The sequence below is a fragment of the Megascapheus bottae genome, chromosome 1 (genome assembly GCF_031878675.1).
Source record: "Megascapheus bottae isolate mThoBot1 chromosome 1, mThoBot2.hap1, whole genome shotgun sequence".
NCBI lineage: Eukaryota > Metazoa > Chordata > Mammalia > Rodentia > Geomyidae > Megascapheus > Megascapheus bottae.
Genome location: NC_143509.1, coordinates 42843099 through 42867469, shown reverse-complemented (window position 1 = coordinate 42867469; position 24371 = coordinate 42843099). Strand labels below are relative to the sequence as shown.

Below are 24371 nucleotides of genomic sequence, written 5' to 3'. Positions count from 1 at the left end.
ATAAACATGGATCAAGTGGTAGAGTGCTAGCCTTGAGCAAAAGAAGAACCTCAGGGACAGTAGCAAGGCCTTGAGTTCAAGGCTGGCAAAAAAAAATAAATAAATAAAAAATTACTCCACAGCCTTAACAGCTAAAAAAAGAGACCAAACACAACATCTGGGCTGGACTCTATGCTACTGTCACTTGAGAGATTGATGGCAAAACAGAAGCAGAAAGAAACAAGACATAGCTGTGCTCTCTGGACTCTAAGACAGCAGTCATTACAAAGTAAATGAAGCATGTCTCACTATAGTGAATGATTTGAGTTGAGACAGGTGCTAGTAGGTCATGTGGTTTGAACTCTGGTCCTGGGCACTGTCCCTGAGCTCTTCAGCTCAAAGCTAGTGCTCTATCTCTGAGCCACAGCACCACTTCTGGTTTTCTGGTGGTTAATTGGAGGTAAGTCTCACAGATTCTTCTGCCTGGGCTGGCTTTGAACTGACAGCCTCAGATCTCAGCCTCCTGAGTAGCTAGGATTATAGGCCACCAGCACCTGGCTCATGCCTGTAATCTTAACAACTCAGAAGGCTAAGTGAGATCAAGGTTCAAAGCCGCTCCTAGCAGAAAAGTCCGTGAAAATCTTATCTCCATTTACCCACCAAAATTCCAGAAGTAGAGGTGTTAGAGTATATTAAACAAGAGGTGTAACTCAAATGGTAGAACACCAACCTGGAGCAAAGAGCCAAATAAGAGCTCCAGGTCCTGAGTTCAAGCCCCAGTGAAGAAAAGAAGAAAAAAGAAGAGGAGGGGGAAGTAGGAAGGATTATTAACAGGACCACATGGACTTGTGGGACTATAAAATACATACTCACTTTTGTAAAAGCTCCAAGTCCTCCAGTTATAGGTTTAGGGCTTTGAACTTTAGGGTGACTACCAATTGGGCAAAGAGGTGGCATTGATGCAAACAAAGAATCTTCCTGCTGTATAAGTAAAAGCATAACTGTATAGTCAATCTGGTTAAAATCGGTGATTTCATATAGTCTACTTATAATCCTATCACAAAAAACTTAAATCAGTATATGTAAAGACAAGATCAATTCAAATCCACTATATAGATGAAAGGAGTGATGTCAGCTGAGCATGGTGGCTCAGGCTTGTAATCCTAGCTACTCAGGAGCCTGAGCTCTGAGGATCGAGGTTCAAAGCTAGTCCGGCACTAAAGTCTAAGTTTCTTACCTCTAATTAACTACTAGGAAAAAAACGGAAGTGGAACTTGGCTCCAGGTAGGGTGGTAGCCTTGAGCTGAAGAGCTCAGGGATAGTGCCCAGGCCCAGAGTTCAAGCCCCATGACCAACAACAAGAAAAGAAAAGAAAAGAAAAGAAAAGAGTGATGTTGACCAAGATGCATTATACTGAGAAACTGTTAACTGAAATCCCTTTGTACAACTACTTAAATTATAAACAAACCATTATAGTTTGTATGCTTCTAGTTTACAAAGATAAAATGCAAATCTCAGAGGCAATATGCCATAATTAAATTTAAGAGTAAGAAACAAAGTCAAGAACATTTTGGGGGCATGGAATTAAAAGATCATCAAGTATTTAAGAAGCAAATCTAAACTGCAAAGAGGCCAGGCTTGGTGGCTAATGCTTATAATCCAAGCTACTCAGGAGGCTGAGATCTGAACCTGGGCACTATCTCCAATTAACCACCAGAAACTGGAAGTGGCACTGTGGCTCAAGGGGCAGGGTGGTAGCCTTGAGCTGAATAGCTTAGGGACAACACCCAGGCCCTGAGTTCAAGTCCCAGAACGACAAAAATAAACAAAACTACAAAGGTAAAAGCTTCAAGGAAATTACTGTAATTCAGTCATAATAGTATTTGTATGCTGCATTTATACAGGAAAACTTCACTTTGGGTCAGGAACCTAATCAAGGTCAAAACCATACAGCATCTAAATAAGAAATGCTGTGATTAGCAATAGTTGTGTAAGAGGAAAAAACTGTATTCTCAGGGTTTCTCAGAGTTTATTATCTAATTGATGGTACTCATAACAAGAAAGATACATAATGAACCAAATACCAGGGAAAAGTATCTTTGCCAAATGGCAAGCATCTGGCAATCTCATCTGAATTAATTAAATCAATATTCAAAGTTCCTTTTTCTAGGGTGTGTGTGTGTGCTGGGGGGGGGGGGAGGGCGGGGAGAGGGATTAAACTAGTCCTGAGGCTTGAACTCAGGCCTGGACACTGTCCCTGAGTTTGTCTTGTTTTGTTGGTTGTGGGGGGCTTGAGTACTGTACCTGAGCTCTTCAGCTCAAGGCTAGTGCTCTACCATTCTGAGCCATAGTGCCACTTTTGTTCTTCTGGTGGTTAATTGGAGGTAAGAGTCTCACAGACTCTCATGCCTGGGCTGGCTTTGAACCGTGATCCTCAGATCGTAGCCACTGAGTAGCTAGAATTATAGGAATGAGCCACCAGCACCTTTTTAACTGTATAAAAGTGATATACAGAGAGATGGATTACAGTTACACAAGTCAGATCCCTTAGCTTTTTTTTTTGTTCAGGACTAGTATTCTACTACTTGATCCATAATTCTTCTTCCAACCTTTGAGTGATTAACTGGAGATAAGAGTCTAACCACTAAAGTGCTTGCCTAGCATGCATGAAGACCCGGGCTCAATTCCTTGGTACCACATACATAGAAAAAAGCCAGAAGTGGTGCTGAGGATCAAGTGGTAGAGTGCTAGCCTTGAGAAAGTCCAAGGACAGTGCTCAGGCCCTGAGCTCAAGCCCAGGACTGGCAAAAAAAAAAAAAAAAAAAAAAAAAAAAGAGTCTAACCACTTTCTTGCCTGGGCTGGCTTTGAACTTTACCAAAGCATCCTGAGTAGGCAGTAGATTATAGGCAGGTACCATTACCAGCAGCTAGAGTTTCAATTTTTGAAGAACTAATTTTTTTTTAAATTTTGGTGCCAGCCTATAGGTAAGAATTATTTTGCCAGGGGCTGGTGGCTCAGGCCTGTAATCCTAGCTACTCAGGAGGCTTAGATTTAAGGATCATGGTTCAAAACCAGCCCAGGCCAGAAAGTCTGTGAGACTCTTATCACCAATTAACCACCAGAGAAAACCAGAAGTTGAGCTGTGGCTCAAAGCAGTAAAGCAAAATTGGCCGGCATCAGCATAAAAGAATTATTATTAAGGTGGTATGGTAGCTCATGCCAGTAGTCCTACCTATTAAGGAGCCCGAGACTTGGAGGACTACAGGTCAAAGCCATCCCAGGAGCAGAAAAGTTTGAAACTCCAACTCCAATTATCCAGCAAAATATAAGGCTACAGGTATAGCTCAAGTAGTAGTGTGCCAGCCATAAGCAAAGAAGCAAACTGGGCATGAAGCCCTGAGTTCAAGCTCCAATACTAGCAATATGAATGTGTAAGTAATTAAAGGGTTAACATGGAAATATATTTTTACTTGGGTGTACAAATATAGGAAACATGAGGCATAATATAAAACATTTTATAAAGAAATATTTCTAGGGCCGGGAGTTTGGCCTACTGGTAGTGTTTACCTAGTATGCATGAAGCCCTGGGTTGGATTCCTGGGTACCACATACACAGAAAAAAACAGAAGTCATACTGTGGCTCAAGTGGTAGAGTGCTTGCCTTGAGATTTCAAGGACAGTGACCAGGACCTGAGTTCAAGCTCCAGGACTGGCAAAAAAGAAAAAAAGTATTTCTAATGAAGTTGGTACCTCTGAAACATAAATAAATAAGGTCACCTTCTCACTATACTAAGTTTCCAAGTTGATATGATGATCATCCGATAGAAGCACTAACAAGCATTGTTGACACTTAGAAAAGGCAAAGTGAAGTAGGGGTAGTCAGGAGTAGATGCTCCTCAAGATACTACTTTCCAATGCTGAAGATGAAATCTGCATCATCAACTCACATACTCTTGCCAACACTCCGAACAATCTTTTTTTTTTGCCAGTCGTGGGCTTGAGCTCAGGGCCTGAGCACTGTCCTTGGACTTTCTCAAGGCTAGAGCTCTAGCCCTTGAGCCTCAGCACCATTTCCGGCTTTTTTCTATGTATGTGGTACCGAGGAATCAAACCCGGGTCTTCATGCATGCTAGGCAAGCACTTTAACCACTAGGCCAAACTCCCAGCCCTCCGAACAATCTTTTTAGAAACCAGCAAAACACAGAAATGGAGTAAGGGTCTTACCTTGACAGTAGATGTTATAAAACTACTTCCATGAATTTTTGGAATAGGGGAAGCTGTTCCTTGAGAGACCTGAGAAGTTGTGGAGAGCTTGTTTGCAGGACTTCCTGATAAGCAAGGCAGAATTAAGTGTAAACAAAGTAAAATTTATATCATTTGAATATTTTCTACTGTCCTCCTCTCTCTGCCACTCCTTCCTTCCTTCTTTCCTTCCTTTTTTATGCCAGTACTGGGACTTGAACCCAGGGCCTAGGTACTATCCCTTAGCTTTTTTTGCTCAAAGCTGGTGCTCTACAGCTTGAGCCATAGCAGTACTTCTGGCTTTTTCTGAGTAGTTTATTGAAGATAAAAAGTCTCATGGACTTTCCTACCCAGGCTAGATTTGAATCATGATCTTAGCCTCCCAAGTAGCTAGGATTACAAGTGTGAGACTCTGGTACTCAACTCCACTACTTGTTATTTAAGGGGTTTTCAACCCTGAAACAAAAAGAAAAGGCATTTTTGTGGTTTTTATCTCTATAAAACTGCTCACATGTTCAGCCTGAGATTGGATAAGAAGCTAGTAAGCACACATACACACACATACAAAAGAAAAATGATATAAATTATATACACTATTCCTTAATGTAGTAAGAAATAATATAGCATAATGGTATTGAGCCAAAATGCACATAAGTGAATTTAGTTTTTATAATAGTTTTGCTATGTTAGATGCCCATGTGAAAATTTTACTTTATCTACACAAATTTTAGAGTGTGATTACACTGATTTATTTTATCAATAGTAACAGTAAATCAAGATTTATTTAATTATTGGGGCTAGGATTTTGGCCTAGTGGTAGTGTGCTTGCCTAGCATGCACAAAGACCTGGGTTTGATTCCTTGGTACCACATACATAGAAAAAAGCTGGAAGTAATGCTGAGAGGCTCAAGTGGTAGGGTTCTATCCTTAAACATATTCAAAGGGCTATTAGGGAAACCCAGAAAGCAATACTTTTTTTTTTTTGGCCACTCCTAGGGCTTGAACTCAGGGCCTGAACACTGTCCTTGGGCTTTCCTCAAGGCTAGCACTCTACCACTTGAGCCACAGCACCACTTCCAGTTTTTTCTATGTATGTGGTACTGAGGAATTGAACCTGGGTCTTCATGCATGCTAGGCAAGCGCTCACCACTAGGCAAAACTCCTGGCCCAGAAAGCAGTACTTTTTTTTTTTTTTTTTTTTTGCCAGTCCTGGGCTTGAGCTCAGGGCCTGAGCACTGTCCTTGGACTTTCTCAAGGCTGAAAGCAGTACTTTTTAAAGGTGTTCACAAAAACCAGTTAAAGTACTTAGCTTTAAAATTAAACAAACACACAAACAACAACAACAACAACAAAAACACTTACTCTGAAAACATATTTTGAACAAGTTAAAAAGAGGTCTGTTGAGGGGAAGGTATAGCTAGCTCAAGCAGAGCACCTACCTAGCAAACACAATGACCTCCCTGAGTTCAATCCCTTGTAATGCAAAAAAAGAGGGAGGAAAGAAGGAAGGAAGGAAGGAACCATCTAATTTTTTTTTCTTTCCACTATTTCTCTTAATCAGGGAAGACAACATTTATGAAAATGTATTACATGTGGGTTAAATGATGGGGTAAATTACATTATTTGTGGAAATAAAATAAGTTAAAGCATATAAACAACCCTAAAAAGCACTATGTAGTTGTACAGGACTGTGAAGACAAAGATTACATAGGAGACTTGTTAGTGTTCTTACTAGGATCCCCCCACCCTCTCTCTTATTTTTTTGGGGGGGTTGGTGGTCATGGGGCTTTAACTCGGCCTGGGTGCTGCCCCTGAGCTCTTCAGCTTAAGGCTACTGGCCTACCACTTACGCTGCAGTGCCACTTCTGTTTTTCTGGTGGTTAAATTGGAAATAAGAGTCTCAGAGATTTCTGTGCCCAGGCTGGCTTTGAACTGTGATCCTCAGATCTCAGCCTCCTGAGTAGCTAGGATTACAGGCATGGGCCACCAGCGCCCAGCTAAGGACTCTCTTTTTATAATAGTAGGTTCCTACTTTCCTACCACTAGCAAAATATATTTTAAAGGTAAGTATTTTTGTGTGATTTGGGAGAAATGTGCATGGCTCACAATACTATTCCTATATTAAAAGCTTAACTTAGAAGTTGGTTAACCACATTATTTGCAGGCCCAAAAATAAGACGTGTATTTATAAATGAAGAAAATAAAAACAAAACACTTAACCATTTCTCTTTTTTTGGTTGCCAGTCCTAGAGCTTATTAAACTCTGGGCCTGAGCTTCTTTTGCTTAAGGCTAGCACTCTCCCACTTGAGACACAGCACCACTTCCAGCCTTTTCTGTTTATGCAGTACTGAGGAATCATACTCAGAGTTTCATACATGCTAGGCAAGCATTCTACCACTAACCCACATTCCCAGCCCCTGAAAACTATTTCTTTAGAAGAAAATGAATTATGGCATTTTAATTCCTAAAATTTATGTTATAATTTTTGTAAAGACCAATTTTTCCCTCAAAGAAACACTACTTAATTTTGTAAGTTTATTTTTGTTTTGTGGTGGTAGAGGGTTTGAACTCAGCCTTGCATTTTGCTAGGCAAGCACCATACAACCACTTTAGACATGCTTCCAGCTCTCAACATTACTCTCTACATAATCTTATTTACAGATGGAGATTTCATTCTCCTCCTGCATTCTCCTATTATACAACTACAAAGTTATGCTCAGATTTCACCTTAATAAAACATCAAATTCTCTGGACTGCACAAATACTGATCAAATACACACCTGTACTAGTAGCAGGGGCCCCAATAACCTGCCCTGGTTTATCCATGATAACGTAAGGGTTACTTGTAACAGAGGTGGTCGTGCCTTGCTTCACATGGACTGGAGTGGAGGTTGGGGTTCGAGGCAGTGGTGATGGACTTGGAGTTGATATTGGAGAACCTTTGTTAATTAAAAAGAGAAAACAGACAAAATTCATATATTCTACTCATTTAATGCTGGGTGCCAGTAGTTCACACCTGTAAATCCTAGCTATTCAGGAGGTTGAGATATGAAGATCATGGTTTCAAGCCAGACTGGACAGGAAAGTCCATGAGACTCTTATCTCCAATTGACCACCAGAAAACCAGAAGTGGCGCAATTGGTCAAAGTGGTAGAAAAAAGCTACAGGACAGAACCAAGGCCCTGATTTCAAGCCCCAGGACCTGGAGGGAGGGGGGAGAAGGAGACGAGACACCAATAATAAAGGTGAAAAATGAGAAAGAGAGGGTAGAACTGTATGCTTTGGGCATGAAGCAAGAGCAGCAGGAACAGGAGTAGCAGGAGCAGCAGGAGCAGCATGGCTTGTTTCTATAGAGTAGCATGCCTCACTTTGCACCTGATTCCTGGATCCAGAGCATCAACATCACTGGGCACTAACAAGAAATAGATTTTCAGGTCCACTCCAGGCCTACTACAGAATATAAGCCTGCATTTTAGGGGCTCAGAATGTGGCTTAGTGGTAGAGTGCTTGCCTAACGCGCATGAAGACCTGGCTTTGATTCCTCTGTACCACAGAAACAGAAAAGACTGTGGCTCAAGTGGTAGAATGCTAGCTTTGAGGAAACAAACAAAAAGAAGCCCAAGGACAGTGCCCAGACCCTGAGTTCAAACCCTATGACTGGCAAAAAAAAAAAAAAAAAAAAAGTTTTATGGGCCAGAGGTGTGGCCTAGTGGTAGAGTGTTTACCTAGCATGCACAAAGTCCACGGTTCGGTTCTAGTCATTGGTACTACACACAGAGAAAAAGCCAGCAGTGGTGCTGAAGCTCAAGGGGTAGAGTGCTAACCTTGAGAAAGCTTAAGGACAGTGCCCAATTCAAGCCCCAAGACTGATGAAAACAAATAAAAACAAACAAAAAAAATACAAAAAAATACAAAAAACAAAACAACAACAAAACCCTTCATTTAACTAGATCTCCTAGAATGAACCTTCAAGTTTGAAGAACAGTGCTTTGTATAACAAAGCATAGTACTACATAAACTGCCATGATAGACTTGTAAATGTAATAGGCAGGTCATTATAATACTAACTATTCACAAAGATACTAAAATTAACAAGAGATTAGTAAGTGAATAACCTCATTGAGGAACTTAACAGAAAAAATGCAAAATGCACCAAACCCTGTTGCTGTATTATGTTACAGGCACAATATATAAAGATTCATATTCCCACAAAACATTCTCAAAGGTTACTCAGCTATAGCTAAACGCCTTCAACTGTCCACTGAAGTTTATCATCTGTGTATTACAAAATCCTATTTGGTAGGTAAAACTGGGTTCTTGATTTTTCCTTAATTTCAAAGACTTAGATAAATTTCTACATAGTTGTCCACTGAGCAGCAAGATTCCTGTTTTCCTCCTTTACTTAAGAGTTGCATAGAAGTGCTCCCTCTGCCTAAATGTTGCCAAGTTTGAGTCCTGGTGTCAGAAAAACGAAACAAAAAAATCTACATTACTTATGTATAAAAAGAGAACAATAAGGGCCAGGAGTTTGGCCTAGTGGTTAAAGTGCTTGCCTAGCATGCACAAAGACCAGGGTTCGATTCCTTGGTACCACATACATAGAAAAAAGCCAGAAGTGGTGTTGAGGCTCAAGTGGTAGAGCTCTAGCCTTGAGAAAGTCCAAGGACAGTGCTCAGGCCCTGAGCTCAAGCCCAGGACTGGCAAAAAAAAAAAAAAAAAAAGAACAATAAGACATGTTGAAATGATTTTAAGAAGGGGTAATGAGGTAAGGGATGGTGATGGGTGGAGGGAAATGTCACAAAAACAAAACCTCTGCTTAGAATTCCAACAATGGTTTGATTTTGGTTTTTACAAGGTACTAGGATTGAACTCAGGGCCTTGTGATGCTGGGTGGGTACCCTACAACTTAATCACATCACTGGCCCAACATTCCAACAATTCTAACATGCAGCTAACTTTACACACATCTTCTTCAACACATCTTCTACATACCTGAAACAATCTTACAGCTCATAGTGATGGGTTGGAAAGATTTCCCAGGTGACTCAGGATTAGGAACCTGGCTTTGTGGCACAATTTTGCAGCTCGATGCTATTGGCTGGAAAGCAGAATTGCCGTGAGAACAGAAGGTAACTTTCTGGGCTGTTGTCACTTTGGTGGGTGTTCTTTCCAATGAAGATGATAAAGAATACAATGCAGCAGGTCTCTCCGCTTCAATGTTAGCAAGGAATCCTATTTGAAATTTAATAAGCAAATGTGTCATCAATCAATCAAATAACAGAATTTTACCACTGTGAGGAAAAAGTATTGCATTATTTGTGATATATTTATATCAAGTATATTATACTATCCAGTATTACAATCAGTGTACTTTTTTTTTTTTTTTTTTTTGCCAGTCCTGGGCTTGAGCTCAGGGCCTGAGCACTGTCCTTGGACTTTCTCAAGGCTAGAGCTCTACTACTTGAGCCTCAGCACCACTTCCGGCTTTTTTTTTTTTCCTATATGTGGTGCCGAGGAATCTAACCTGGGTCTTCGTGCATGCTAGGCAAGCACTTTAACCACTAGGCCAAACTCCCGGCCCCAGTGTACTTTTTTTTAATCTGGCAGAATATAAATGATAGTTAGCCAGGAGTTTGGCGTAGTGGTAAGAGTGCTTGCCTAGTATGCACGAAGACCCAGGTTCGATTCCTTGGTACCACATAAATAGAAAAAGCTGGAAGTGGTAAAGTGGCTCAAGTGGCAGAGTGCTAGCCTTGAGAGAAGCCAAAGGACAGTGCTCAGGCTCTGAGTTCAAGCCCCAGGAGCAGCAAAAAAAAAAAAAAAAAAAATAGAAAAGATAAAAAAAGAAAACAAATATTAGAAAACATTAACCATCACAGCTAAATAAAATATAAAAGGAGCATACATGCATATGGTCCTCCATTTTGATTTTTAAAACATAGTTGCCAAATAAGGAAAAACTCAAAATCTAACAAGGTCCTATTTTTTTGTGTGTGCCAGTCCTGGGGCTTGAACTTGGGGTTTGGGTGCAGTCCCTCAGCTTTTGTGCACAAGACTAGCACTCTTAACACTTGAGTCAACAGCTCCACTTACAGTTTTTGGTTTAAGTAAACTTTCTTGCGAGGGCTGGCTAGCTTCAAACTGTGATTCTCAGATCTTAACTTCCACAGTACCTACTATTACAGGTTTGAGCCACCAATGCCCGGCTACAAAGTCTTAGCTTATTAATGTCTATAAAGAGGATGCAGGGCTAGGAGTGTGGCCTAAGGGTAGAGTGCCTGCCTCGCATGCACAAAGTCCTGGGTTCAATTCCTTGGTACCACATACCCAGAAAAAGCTAGAAGTGGTGCTATGGCTCAAGTGGCAGAGCGCTAGCCTTGAGCAAAAAAAGTGCCAAGGACAGTGTCCAGGCCATGAGTTCAAGCCCCCCAGGAGTGGCCAAAAAAAAAGGATACAACTGAAATTTAAAAAGAAATGAACTCAAAGGCAGGTGCCAATGGCTCATGCCTGTAATCCTGATACTCAGGTGACTGTCATCTGAGAACTGGGTTCAAAGCCAACCCAAGCAGGAAAGCCATTAAGGCCCCACTCTAACCACCAAAAAAGCTGGATGTTAAGCTGCTGATTCAAATAGTGGGGCCCTAGCCTTGAGCAGAACAACTCATGTACAGTGCTCAGGTCCTGAGTTCAAGCATCAGAACTAGCCACCCCCACCCATAAAAAAAGGAGAGAAATAAAAATTAAGACCTTATAAAACTAAGAACTTTTTGGGTTTTTTTTTTTTTTTGCCAGTCCTGGGCTTGAGCTCAGGGCCTGAGCACTGTCCTTGGACTTTCTCAAGGCTAGAGCTCTACCACTTGAGCCTCAACACCACTTCTGGCTTTTTTCTATGTATGTGGTACCAAGGAATTGAACCCGGGGCTTCATGCATGCTAGGCAAGCACTCTACCACTAGGCCAAACTCCCGCCCCAAAAAACTAAGAACTTTTTATAAAAGGAATATTTAAGATCATTTTTACATTATATATGATCATATGTGATGGAAGTGGTACAGTATACAGTGCTAATTCTATGCACAGAATCTCAGGCAGCACCCAAATTGAGTTTAAGCACACACATAGAAACAGAGAAAAACAGAGAGATAGAGACAGAGACAGAGAGAGCAAAGAGGTTATAAATGTGAACACTTATTTATATAATTATATTCTTTTGACCATGGAAATGCCACAGTCAAAATTTATGCCAAGGATTATTTTATTTTTAATAAAGCTATATACTTAATATTCAAGTCCCCTAGTCACATAATCAGAAGTTGAAACAGAAAGTCTTCAGCAAATGATAAAAATCTAGTATTTTTACTGATGTTTGCTTTTTATGAAAGCCGATACTTGGCTATTTTCATAACGTCTATATGGGAGAGGCAGTACGCCTATTTAATAACAATTTATTTTCTAGGTTGCAGAAGGCAGAAATTCAGTATATTACCCAAATGAGAAGTTTCCCAGAGAACAACTCTGTAAAAGGAAAAATACTGCATTACCTTTCTCCACAGGGGCATCAGATACTGGCTCAAGGGACTGCTTTATTGGTGAGGAAGCTTTCACGGGGGCTGGAATGGTCAAAGGTAAAGATGGAGGGGCATCAGAGATGTCTGATTCGGAGGACTGAGGATAAATGTAGTCTTCTCCAAGAGAATGCCGATGGAGTTCAACATCCACTACCTAAACAATTGGGCAACAATTGGGATCATGAGATTATCACTCATGTAATGGAAAGCTCAAGTCCTGATCCAGAATGAGGTCTCTGAGAAATTTCTTGCCATATCTCAAAGGAATTTCAATCTCCAGAACTGCCTCTATTTTCTCTTAATACTGCCTCTATTTTCTCTTAAAAGTTGGACCTCAGTGAAATAAATGCTGTTCCATTTGCTATTTTTATTCTTTAGATCTTGCATGTTCCATTGTCACCAAGAGGTATCAATCTGTCACCTTCTCAGAGAAATCTTTTCTGAATACCTTAGCTTATGCAACCCCATGTTCCCACCAACTTTCTTTATAGCACTTACTGTAACTAAAATCATAACTGTTTTTGTGTTTACTGTATAGTTTTCCCTTATGCAAAGTCACTAAGAATATAACTCCTTGATGTTAAATATTATTCTATTCATTTCTGTATTGTTGGTCTCTGGGAACAGTGCATAGCATACAGAAGGTGCTAAATATATTCCTTTTGATGTAACACAATTTCACTAGCTGATTGTAACGGCAATTGTGATATAAGACATACACAGACCAATAGGTCAGAATAAATCATTCCAAGTATGATCATATGATGTTCAGCTAAAGTGCCAAGATTATTTAACTATGGAACCACCTGCAAATGCAGTTGGACTCTTGCACTATATATAAACTATCTAAAAATTAATTAAAAAATCTACAAGTAAGAACTAAAATAGTAAAACTTGTACAACACAACACAAGGGAAACATGACAAAAAAATCAAAAGAAAGTATATCAAATGAAAACTTTGTGCATCAAAGGAGATTAATCAGCAGAATAAAAGGCAGAAATGAATAACAAAATGGGAATACTTGTAAATCATATAAGGGACTAATATTGGTAATACTGAAAAATTCCTGAAACTCAAAATAAAAACAACAAAACTTGATTTGAAAAAATAAACAAATAACTTGAACAGATATCTCTCCAAAGAAAATAAAATAAAAGCCAATGAGCTCATTAAAAAATGTTCAACATCACTTACAGAAATGCAAATCAAAACTATAAGGAACAATTGCACAACCATTAGAATAGCTACTTATAGATTTTTTATTTTTTTTTACTTTTTTTGAACTCTGGTTCTGGGCACTGTCTCTGAGCTGAGCTCTTCAGCTCAAGTGCTCTGCCCTTTGAGCCAGAGTGCCACTTCCAGTTTTCTGGTGATTAGCTGGAATCTTATGGACTTTCATGCTGGGCTGGCTTTGAACTATGGTCCTCAGATCTTAGCCTCCTGAGTAACTAGGACTTCAGGTATGTGAGCCACTGGCACCCTGCACCTCTGGATTCTTTTTTTTTTGCGGGGGGGGGGGGGGAGTGGGGGGGAGGGCCAGTCCTGGGGCTTGAACTAAGGCCTGGGCACTGCTCTTGGACTTTCTCAAGGTTAGCACCCTACTACTTGAGATACAGCATACAGCACCACTTCTGGCTTTTTCTGTATATGTGGTACTGAGGACCTAGGCACTGCCCTTGGGCTTGCTCAAGGTTAGCACTCTACCACTTTAGATACACTTCTGGCTTATTTTGCATATGTGGTACCAAAGAATCGAACCCAGGGCTTCAGGAGTGGTAGGCAAGCAAGCTACCACTAGGCCATGCTCCCAACCCACCTATAGACTTTTTAAAAAACAAAACACTAAATCTTGATGAGGATAAGAATAAACTGAACCCTACACTTATACAGGGAAAATAAAATGCCATGGAAAACACTATGGTGGTTCCTCAAAAATGCTCTGAACATACCATATGACCTAGCAGTACCACTTCTGGATACTGAAAAAAGAAATTTGTACACCTATGTATATACTCACATTTACAATAGTAATAAAAGGATCCTGGCACATGCTACCTCTACCTTATGGGAGTGGTGGCACACGCCTGGAATTTTAGCTACTCAGGAGGCTGAGATCTGAGGATCAAGGTTCAAAGGCAGCCCAGGCAATAAAGTCCCTGAGACTTATCTCCAATTAACCACTAGAAAACTAGAAGTGGGGCTGTGGCTCAAGAGGTAGGGCAGTAGCTTCCAGCTGAAAAGCTCAGAGACAACACCCAGGCCCAAGGGTAGAGTGGTAGCCTTGAGCTGAAGAGTTCAGGGCCAACGCCCAGGCCCAGAGTTCAAGCCCCCAACACACACACACACACACACACACACACACGCACACGCACACGCACACACACACACACACAAAAGAAAAAAGGCAATTACCCCAAGACAAACATTTTATGATTCCCAATGTATGAGGTACCCAAACTAAGCAAATCTGGAAGCAGAAAGAATGGTAGTGGGAAGAAGAAACTGGTGATTTTCACTCAATGAGTATGGACTTTAATTTTTTAATTTTTTTCCCCCCAGTCCTGGGGCTTGAACTCAAGGCCTGAGTACTGTCCTTGGGCATTTCCTAAAAGCTAGTACTCTGCCACTTGAGCCACAGCACCACTTCTGGCTTTTTCTATGTATGTGGTACTGAGGAATCGAACGTGGGTCTTTTTGCATACTAGGCAAGCACTACCACTAGGCCAAATTCCCAACCCCAACTTTTAATTTTGTAAGATGGGAAGAATTCATGAGATTGGTGGTTGTGATAGGTTCACAATAATTGCCAAAGAAGTTTACACTAAAAAATGGTTAAGATGGTGAAATTTCATCCTGTATGGTTTTAAACCATAATTAAGAAAATGTGCTAAGGAAGGAGAACTTAAGTAAAAAAAAAACTAATTGCTTTTCCTAACTAAAAATAAACAAAGCCGGGCTCAGGGGCTCAGGGGCTCACGCCTGTTTACTCAGGAGGCTGAGATCTAAGGATCAAGGTTCAGAGCCAGCCAGGCAATTCAAAGCCCAGAGACTCTTATTGCAGCAGACCGACTCAGCGGGAGTGCGGGGAGACCAAGTCTGGATTCACAGGTCAGGAATGGATTCGGCGATGACAGACAGACACAAACACAAGGGAGGTTTGAAGTCTGCTGCGAAGCTTTACTTGTTGAATGTGAGATTATAAACAGTCAAAGTAGGAGCACTTTCTTTCAGTTGGCATAAGGTCAAAAGATTACAATCATGTTTAAGAATGGTTACAGGGTACATTTTTCTAAGTAGAAAAGAAACTTCTCCCTCCCTTCTAAGAAGCTATGGTTAATATGTCAGACATTGTGATTAGGCGTCATTCGCCTTGGCATTAATCAATATTAGCTTTGTTTACCATCTGTTCCATTCTAGTTCTTCCTATGATTCTGTTTCTGAGTCAGTAATTATTACCCTGTGCCAGGAATTGTAAAACCTTAAGCCTAAGAGTCCATTGTTGCTGTTCAGTTAGAGCACACCACGGTGCTCTAGCCCTTCTAATCCTTTCCCATGTGATTCATTATATACTTGCAACATTTACACAAGTAATGCAGACGCATCAAAGGCATATTCAGGCAAACTAACATTTATTACTAATTTAAAGATCATATTTTCCGTTTTAGTTTCTAATTCTGTCTTATTATTAATATAATGCATTGAGGTCATCAAGGCTGCTGTGGGTGTGTCTTGCGCCAGAGTAGCCGGGCATGCACTTTTAGTTCCTGGAGCATCTAGTCGCTCAATCAATTGTATAGGCCAGTAGCTGGCACAGAATATTACTGCCATACCATCAACTATCAGAAATGAAAAGAGTGATAAAAGAATCCCAGCACCCAGCATTATGAGCATTCCATGCATATGTCCCGGTCTCTGCCAGGGACCTCCAGGAGGCCTGATCACCATTGGTGCGAACCTCAGGACTGGCAGCCATTCAAGCTCTTTCTGCTCCATAATGCACAGACTCCACTGGAGTGGGTGTAGCATCTTATCTTTAATTAATCATAAGAAAATGGGAAGTAGGGCTTTAACTCAAGGGTAGGGTGGTAGCCTTGAGCTGAAGAGCTTAGGGATACCACCCAGACCAGAGTTTAAACCCCATGACCCACCCCCCTCACAAAATGAACAAATAAACATTAGAGGGGCACTGATTACAGGTTCATGTCTGTAATCCTAGCAATTCAGGAATCTGAGACCTGAGGATTGCAGTTCAAAGCCAACTAGACAAAAAAGGTCTGTGAGACTCTTATCTCCAATTAACCACCAGAAAACTAGAAGTGGAGCTGTAGTTCAAAGTAGTACAGTGCTATCCTTGAAGCAAAAGAGCTCAGGGACAGCACTTGAGCCCTGAGTTCGAACCCCATGAACAACAACAACAAAAACGTAAAACACTATGTGTACTATACGCCTGTAATTCCAACAATTAGGAGAGTTCAGGCAGGAGGATCTTTAGATTGCAGCCAGCATAAGCCACATACATAGTGAAACTGTCTCAAAATAAAATCCCCAAACAGGACAAAAGGTACATCTTTTTTTCATATGATACCCATTTCAAAATACTATAAGGAGAAAAATACTTACTGTCTCTGCCCCGAGGGTCTGCAAGCCAGTGTAAGTTCTATCCAACTATTAAAAGGAAAGGGAAAATGTCATTTCTCTGCATTCCCTTATAAATCCTAGATACAATCATACCTAAAACTGTTAAGTTTTCATACCATGGAATCTACTTTTTTTTTTTTAATTTTGCAAACTACCATCTTCAATAAAAATTCAAGTAAAATTAAAACAGAAAAAAACCCAAAAAGCGGCTCACACCTGTAATCCTAGCTACTCGGGAGGCTGAGATCTGAGGATCACATTTCAAAGTCAGACAAGGCACAACAGTCTGTGAGACTCTTATCTCCAATTAACCTCCAGAAAACCAGAAGTGGTGCTATGGCTCAAAGTGGTACGGCACTAGGCTTGAGCCTAAGAGCCCAGGGACAGTGCCTAGGCCCAGTTCAAGCCACTTGACTGACAAAAAAAAAAAGGTATGGACATTTTAAATTATATACTTCTAAAAAACCTATTCCGGGACTGGGAATTTGGCCTAGTAGTAAGAGTGCTTGCCTAGCCCGAGAAAGCCGAAGGACAATCTAAAATAAAGGTCTTTCTTTTCTTTTCTTTTCTTTCTTTCTTTTTGCCAGTCCTGGGCTTGTACTCAGGGCCTGAGCACTGTCCTTGGACTTTCTCTACGCTAAATAAAGCTCTACCACTTGAGCCTCAGCACCACTTCTGGCTTTTTTCTATGTATGTGGTACCAAGAAATCGAACCCGGGTCTTCATGCATGCGAAGCAAGCACTCAACCACTAGGCCAAACTCCCAGCCCCACACAAAAGTATTTTAAATGCCACGTTACAGAAATATACACCTATTAATGATCACTGTACAACAAGACAACGTAAAAGTCCTCAAGAAAAAGCAGGCATGGCTCAAGTGGTAAAGTACCACATAAGTGAGCAAGCCAAATCCGGGAGGACCTTAATTCAAGCCTTGGAAACAGGAAAAAAAAAAAATCTAAATGGTCCTTGGATTTCCAACCCCTGCACAAGGAAGACTGACTAGAAGAATATTTTTAAAAATAATCTTGAAAGTAGCACTGTAGCTCAAGCGGTAAAGTGCTAGCCTTGAGCTGAAGAGCTCAGGGAAAATGCGCAGGCCCAGAGTTCAAGCCCCATGACTGGCAAAGAAAAAAAGTAATAATAATCTTAGCGGAGCCCAGGCAGCTCACACCTATAATCTTAGCTAATTAGGAAGCTGTAATGTTCATGGTTCAAAACCAGCCTGGACAGGAAAAGTCTACGAAGGGCTTATTTCTAGTAAACTAAACCCTAAAGCTGGAAGTAGATAGAGTTCTGGCTCAAGTAGTAGAGTGCTAGCCTAGAAGAAAAGAAGCTCAGGGACAGCTCACACCTGAGTTCAAGTCCCAGGCCTGGCACACATGCACAAACACACATGAACATGAACACAAACACACACACAGGTCTGTTTTCTGACTATAAAAGTTACATATATTTATTGTGCAAAGGCATTAAACAAAAATATGGCCTTTTCCTTGTGAGGAAAGTGATCACTACTTCAATATTTCTTTTATACTTGTAAAACTATGGCTGATTTCATTATGAATACTTCTGCTTTTGTTTGTTTAACAGTGCTGAGAATCAATTCCCTGAGCAAGTGCTCTACCCCTGGACCCCACGGCAGTCCTGTAAGTCTTTTGCAGCAATGGTGATAGAAACCAGGGCCTTGTGCATGCATGTCCACCACTGAGTTATCCCCCTCCCTATAAACAGAAGTCTTAAACTCTGCTTTTCATGTACGCTAGTGGTTCTTCCCCACATACTAAAATACTTTACAAAATTATTTATAACAATTGGATACAATGTAGGATTTGTGATTTTTTTTTTTTTTTTGTGGGTCATGGGGCTTTAACTCTGGGCTTGGGTGCTGTCCCTGAGCTCTTCAGCTCAAGGCTACCACCCTACCCTTGAAGCTGGGCATTATCCCTGAGCTTTTCAGCTCAAAGCTACCACCCTACTTCTAGTACCACAGCCCCACTTCCCCTTTTCTAGTGATTAATTAGATATAAGAATCTCAGTGTCTTGAGTGTCAGGGCTGGCTTTGAACCTTGACCCTCAGATCTCAGCCTCCTGAGTAGCTAGGATTACAAGTGTGAGCCACCATACCCGGCTTATCGGCTTATGAGTAGTTTTCGTTTTATCAAATTATTGCGACCTTGTATGGCACTTACAGGCAAAACTTGTTATTTGCTTCATTGTGTGTGTAGAGGGGAATTATATGGTTGCTTATTTTGCAGTGTTAAGAACTGAATCTAAGGCCTCATCAATTACTTATTTTACAAAAAAGTAAATAGATGTTTTCAAAACAGACATATCAGTAACTTATTCTCAAGTCATACATTAATGTTAAGGTTGTTGTTTTTTTTTAAATCAATCTTCCAATTGTATAGCAACTGCCTTTCCAAGCTTCCAAAGTTACAGAAGTTCAGCACTCAACAAAACATGCCCAAAAGACTACCCTGCCACTGTCCTTGGCCACTTCCCTCTGCAAACCTAACACTGCCATTTTTTTAAGTAAACTGTTAGTGAAGGAAGATGCTTCACATTTTTTTTTTTGCCAGTCCTGGGCTTGAGCTCAGGGCCTGAGCACTGTCCTTGGACTTTCTCAAGGCTAGAGCTCTACCACTTGAGCCTCAGCACCACTTCCGGCTTTTTTCTACGTATGTGGTACCGAGGAATCGAACCCAGGTCTTCATGCATGCTAGGCAAGCACTTTAACCACTAAGCCAAACTCCCGGTCATGCTCCACGTTTTTTTTAGAACAATCCTTTGTTACAATACCTTCAGATTGTGTATGATGTCTATCCGCTTGTTCTGGCTGTCCTTAAAGTGAACTTGAACTCTCACAGGAAACTCACCCCATCCTCTTCTGGTCAGGTGGAAAGGAGGCTCTCTAGGGAAAAGAAGATACTTATTTACACATTCAATCCATATTCATCCTTTTACTCTACAGAGAAAAGGTTCTTTTATCATGAATGAACCAGGAATCCATGTCCTTCTATAATCTCCTAGGTTTCCTCACATAAAGCTAAATCATGGGCCAGGAGTTTGGCCTAGTGGTATAGTGCTTGCTTAGCATGCAAGAAGACCTGGGTTTGATTCCACTGTACCACATACATAGAAACAACAACAACAAAAAAGCCAGACGTGGTGCTGAGACTCGAGTGGTAGACCTCTAGCCTTGAGAAAGTCCAAGGACAGTGCTCAGGTCCTGAGCTCAAGCCCAGGACTGGCAAAAAAAAAAAGGGCCAGGAGTTTGGCCTAGTGGTACAGTGCCTGCCTAGCATGCAGGAAGACTCGGGTTCAATTCCTCGGTACCACATACATAGAAAAAGCTGGAAGTGGTGCTGTGGCTCAAGTGGTAGAGTGCTCGCTCTCTCTCTCTTTATACACACACACACACACACACACACATATATCTATAGTTCTCACCCCTCTCTCTCCCTCTCCCCCTCCCTCCCTCCCTCTCTCTCTCTCTCTCTCTCTCTCTCTCTCTCTCTCTCTCTCTCTCTCTCTATATATATATATATATATATATACACACACACACACACACACATATATAGTTCCTTTTCCTGACTTTACTTTTTTTTACACATCGTATTTTAAATGTCATGTTTAACAAACAAGTATTCCTGAATTCCTGACTTGACTTTTTGCCTTTGACTTTTCTTGGCCACAGTCATTTCTGTCTAGTCTCTGAAGGTTAGTCTGTATGTATGAATTAGGAACTTAATATATTTTATTCTCTGTAAGGGTTTAGCATACAAACAGTATAATTGAGGCATGTTGCAAATGAGTTTAGACTATCATTTTTGCTGGAATTTAAATAATTAAGCTTGCTATCCACATTTACATTAGTTACAAAAATTACTTCATCCTGTGCCCCTTGGCACCACTATATATTTGGCTTTGATCCTGTTTTAAGTTACAATCTAAACCTGCTATTATCATGGCTGAGATCTGAGGATTGTGGTTTGGCTGGTTAAATTTCCATTTAACCAGCAAGGAGTAAAGAAAGCTAAAGTAAAAGTGCCATGCCCTCTGTTCAAGCCCCAGTGATAACCCTAATAGTTTGCAGTGTTGTTCCATTAATTTCTCCTGTATTTTCTCCACAAATTACATTTCTGACTTGATGTGTGGCTCATATGGTAGAGCACTGGCCTAGCATGCTTGAGGCCTTGGAGTCAGTACCCAGTACCTCCACAAGGAGTGGGAGCTGAAGCCAGGTGGTACAGACAAATCCCAAGAGACTCTTAGATCTCCAATAAATCAGCAAAAAGTCAGAAGGAAAGGTAGATACACAAACTTAGTTTCCAGAGGGAAGCAACTAACTCATATCATTAAGTCAGGAGAAATATGAAGGAAGTGACAGTGTCTTTTCCAGGAAACATTAATGTACACAGGTAAAACTGATTAAGATCCAACCCTGAGTAAATTACTAATTATACATAACTTCCAAAGGAATGTTGTGAAATTAAATCATTCTTGTACTTTTTAGGCTAAATAGTACATGTGCTCACCTAACTTCCACAAGGTCATTTGGCTTATAGCTAGGATGAAGGAAGAACCAAACTTTCTTGACAAAATGGTTAATGCTGGGTTCTCTACGGGACCCTCGGACATACACCATCCACTTATGGGTTGACTGGTCATTTTCTTCTCTCTTATCTGGAGGTATATACCTAGGGGTAAAAAACAAGAATAAAGGTGAACAGTATTAAGTAGCTATATCACCTAACAAGAAAAATGAGTCTTTGTAGCTAATCATTGTATTTTTAACCCCTAAAACTTTCTGTTATTGCTGTTCTAAAAAGAGGCTGGTGAGGAACTGTGATCCTCAGATCTCAGCCTGAGTATATACGATCATAGGCATGAACCAGCAGTGTTCAGCTCCAAGTACTTTTTCTTCTAAACTAATGTATGGCAAACACTTTAAGGAAGGATCTAAACACATTAAGGAAGGTAGACCTCAGTTTACTTTTGAAATAAAGAATCTGGAAAACAGCTGCCTACTATTATATTTTCTAGGATGACAAAGAGTACCTACACCCAAATATTCATGTACATGAAGAGCTATAAATGAGATCTACTTTGTTCTCATGTCTCAATCACTTGTAAGATCCAAGCCTCTTTGATTTGCCTTACAGAAGCACTAAGAAGGACCTAAAATTAGGTTTTTAAAGAAAAAAAGTTAAAGAAGCTTACCACCGTTAAATTCTTCCATTTTCAACAGAAAACAAGAAGCTGGGTGCCCTAAAAGAATTTTATTTTAGCTTTGATAGGGCCAATCACAAATAAATGGCTGGTACTGAGACTAACTGTATACATGGAGGGAAAAAAAATGTAGATTTGAAAACTAGAGAACCAATGCATTGAGAATTTATCACTCTCACAGGCTTTCAAAAATTTAATGAGAGCTGGGCACCACTGGCTCATGCCTGTAATTAACTACTCTTGAGGCTAAGATCTGAGCACTGTGGTTCAAATCTAGCTCTGGCTGAAAGACGCCCATGAAACTATTATCCACCAAAAAAGAATGGAAGTGGCGCTGTGGCTTAAAATCGTAAAACTCTAGCCTTGAGCAAATGAGCTTGGGGACAGTGCCTAAGCCCTGAGTTCAAGCCCCATGACCAACAAGAAGCATGGAACAAAAAAATACAACAGATTATTATTACTATAGTGCCTCTCCAGCAACATTTTATTAGAGTGACCATCTCAAGTCTTTCTATATGTGGATATTTGTGAATACAGCAGAAAATAGAGGCACAGGAAGGAGGAAGCCTCTAAATTCTAATTCTAATTCTGCTTACTAATGAGATTGTACTAAGTAAGTCTCTGGACCACCATTTACTTTTATGTGTGTGTGTGTGCTCTTGAACTTAGAGCCTAGGTACTGTCCCTGAGCCTTTTTGCTCAAGGCTAGCATTCTACCCAACATGAGCCAAAACTCTACTTATGGATATTTTTGTGCTTAATCAGAGATAAGAGTCTCACAGACTTTCCTGCCTGAGCTGTCTTTGAACATCAATCCTCAGATCGCAGACTCCTGAGTAGCTGTGAGCCACACTGACTCCTGTCTTCAAAATTTACTTTTGAAGCAACTGAGAGCTTGTGAAAACGAATTCCTGACACTATCCCACTTCAATACCACAATAAAGGAACAGCAATGCCAAAGTATTACTATAAATGACACTGAAAATGGGACAATCCAACTGTACTCACTTGGACACATTACCAACAACTATTGTTTTCTTCACAAATAGGCGTGAAGTCTCATCCCCTGTGATATCAGTATTCCTTTGTTCTGGTTTATGGGAGCTAGTACCATTGGAAGTGTCCTAAACAAACAAACAAGTCACAATTAATATTCACTTATATTTTATGCAATTCGAAATAAGACAGAAATTGAACTATTACAAAAGCTATGAGTGGAAAATTCAGAAATTTTACTATATAAGCTTTGTAATATTTCTTAAAATATTAAAATATTTACTGAAAATACTGAACTAATTTACTTAAACATTTGTGTGCTTCAGGGCCAGGAGTTTGGCCTAGTGATAGAGTGCTTGCCTAGCATGCATGAAGACTCAGGTTCAATTCCTCAGCACCATATATATAGAAAAGCCAAAAATGGTGCTATGGCTCAAGTAGCAGAGCACCAGCCTTGAAGAAAAAGCCCAAGGACAGTGCTCAGGCCTTGAGTTCAAGCCCCAGGACAGGCCAAAAACTAAATAAAAAGTTTGTATTCTTCTTAATGGTCTGCTGATTCACATAACTGCTTTACATATGAAAATAAGGTGTGGAAGGGGAAAAACAAAATGGTTATCTCTGGAAAATGGGAATGGAAATGAAGAGTTCAATACAATTTACCTTTTAAACTTCTATAATAATTTTGCAAGGAAAAGCAATAAATGGTTATTTTAAAGATAAAAATCATATAATCCTAGTTACTGATGAGGCTGAGGATTGCCACTCAAAGCCAGCCAGCCCAGGCACTAAAGATCTTGAGACTCTTATTTCCAATTAACAACTGGAAAAAACAGAAGTGGGGCTGTGGCTCAAGGGGTTAGGGCTGTAGCCTTGAGCTGAAGAGCTCAGGGACAGCAGCCCAAGACCAGAATTCAAGCCCCACAACCAGAGGAGGGGGGCGGGGGGCGGGGCGGGAAGATAAAATCTTGCTCTTTCTATGTATTAAAACAGAGTCTTGTGTACTTACTCTTTGCTACAATTTCCTGAAAGGATTTTTGTTTAATAGCACCTAATTTATGATTGTTTGGAGTTCTTAGGAAAGTGCACTGCCCATACGAAATGCTGATTCTATTAAATATATACACAAATGATCTAACAGTGTTTAAAAGACCTGAATTTCTAAATCCTATGACTACTTAGACCTAAACTATTCTTAAAATATTAGCAATATTTTCTCAGAAATTACAGTAGGAAGATAAAAGTAAATTCAAACACTAAAGTTCTGATTTTTATGTAGCACCATTGAGTGTCTTGGTCTATTTTGCTCTTATTTTATAATTAGAAAAAGTTTCTTTAAAAAAATCAAACAACTAATATGTAAGTATGTGGAAAGCAACTCAGAAAATTCCTCGATTATTGAACATGGAAAAACCATTGGCTTAACCTAATAAACACTGTAGCCAAATATACTAAGCTGGAAACTCAAATAATAAAAGCTAACAGGATCATGTATTAATACATGTCTTTCAATTCTGTTTATTAGGCTTAACCTAGTAAACACTCTGTATCAAGTTTGAGCTGGAAACTCAAACACAAGCTAACAGGATCATATATTAATACATGTCTTTTTTGGGGGGGGAGGGGTCATAGAGCTTGAACTTGGCTTGAATGCTGTCCCTGGACTCTTTAGCTCAAGCCCCACTTCCCGTGGGGAAAAAGTCTCAGGTC

General features: G+C 40.3%; 1 protein-coding gene across 1 annotated transcript in view; it reads right to left on the bottom strand.

Moving 5' to 3' along the window:
• Yeats2 (YEATS domain containing 2) overlaps positions 1-24371 on the bottom strand; it is a 91841-nt gene that overhangs the window by 42711 nt on the left and 24759 nt on the right. The window contains exons 6-14 of the mRNA XM_090342871.1: positions 22677-22792; positions 20975-21136; positions 19233-19344; positions 16413-16457; positions 11764-11944; positions 9216-9455; positions 7004-7162; positions 4205-4308; positions 853-960 (exon numbers count right to left, since the gene is read on the bottom strand). Of these exons, the coding sequence (XP_090198997.1) occupies positions 853-960; positions 4205-4308; positions 7004-7162; positions 9216-9455; positions 11764-11944; positions 16413-16457; positions 19233-19344; positions 20975-21136; positions 22677-22792 (1227 nt within the window). The remainder of the gene's footprint in view (positions 1-852; positions 961-4204; positions 4309-7003; positions 7163-9215; positions 9456-11763; positions 11945-16412; positions 16458-19232; positions 19345-20974; positions 21137-22676; positions 22793-24371) is intronic.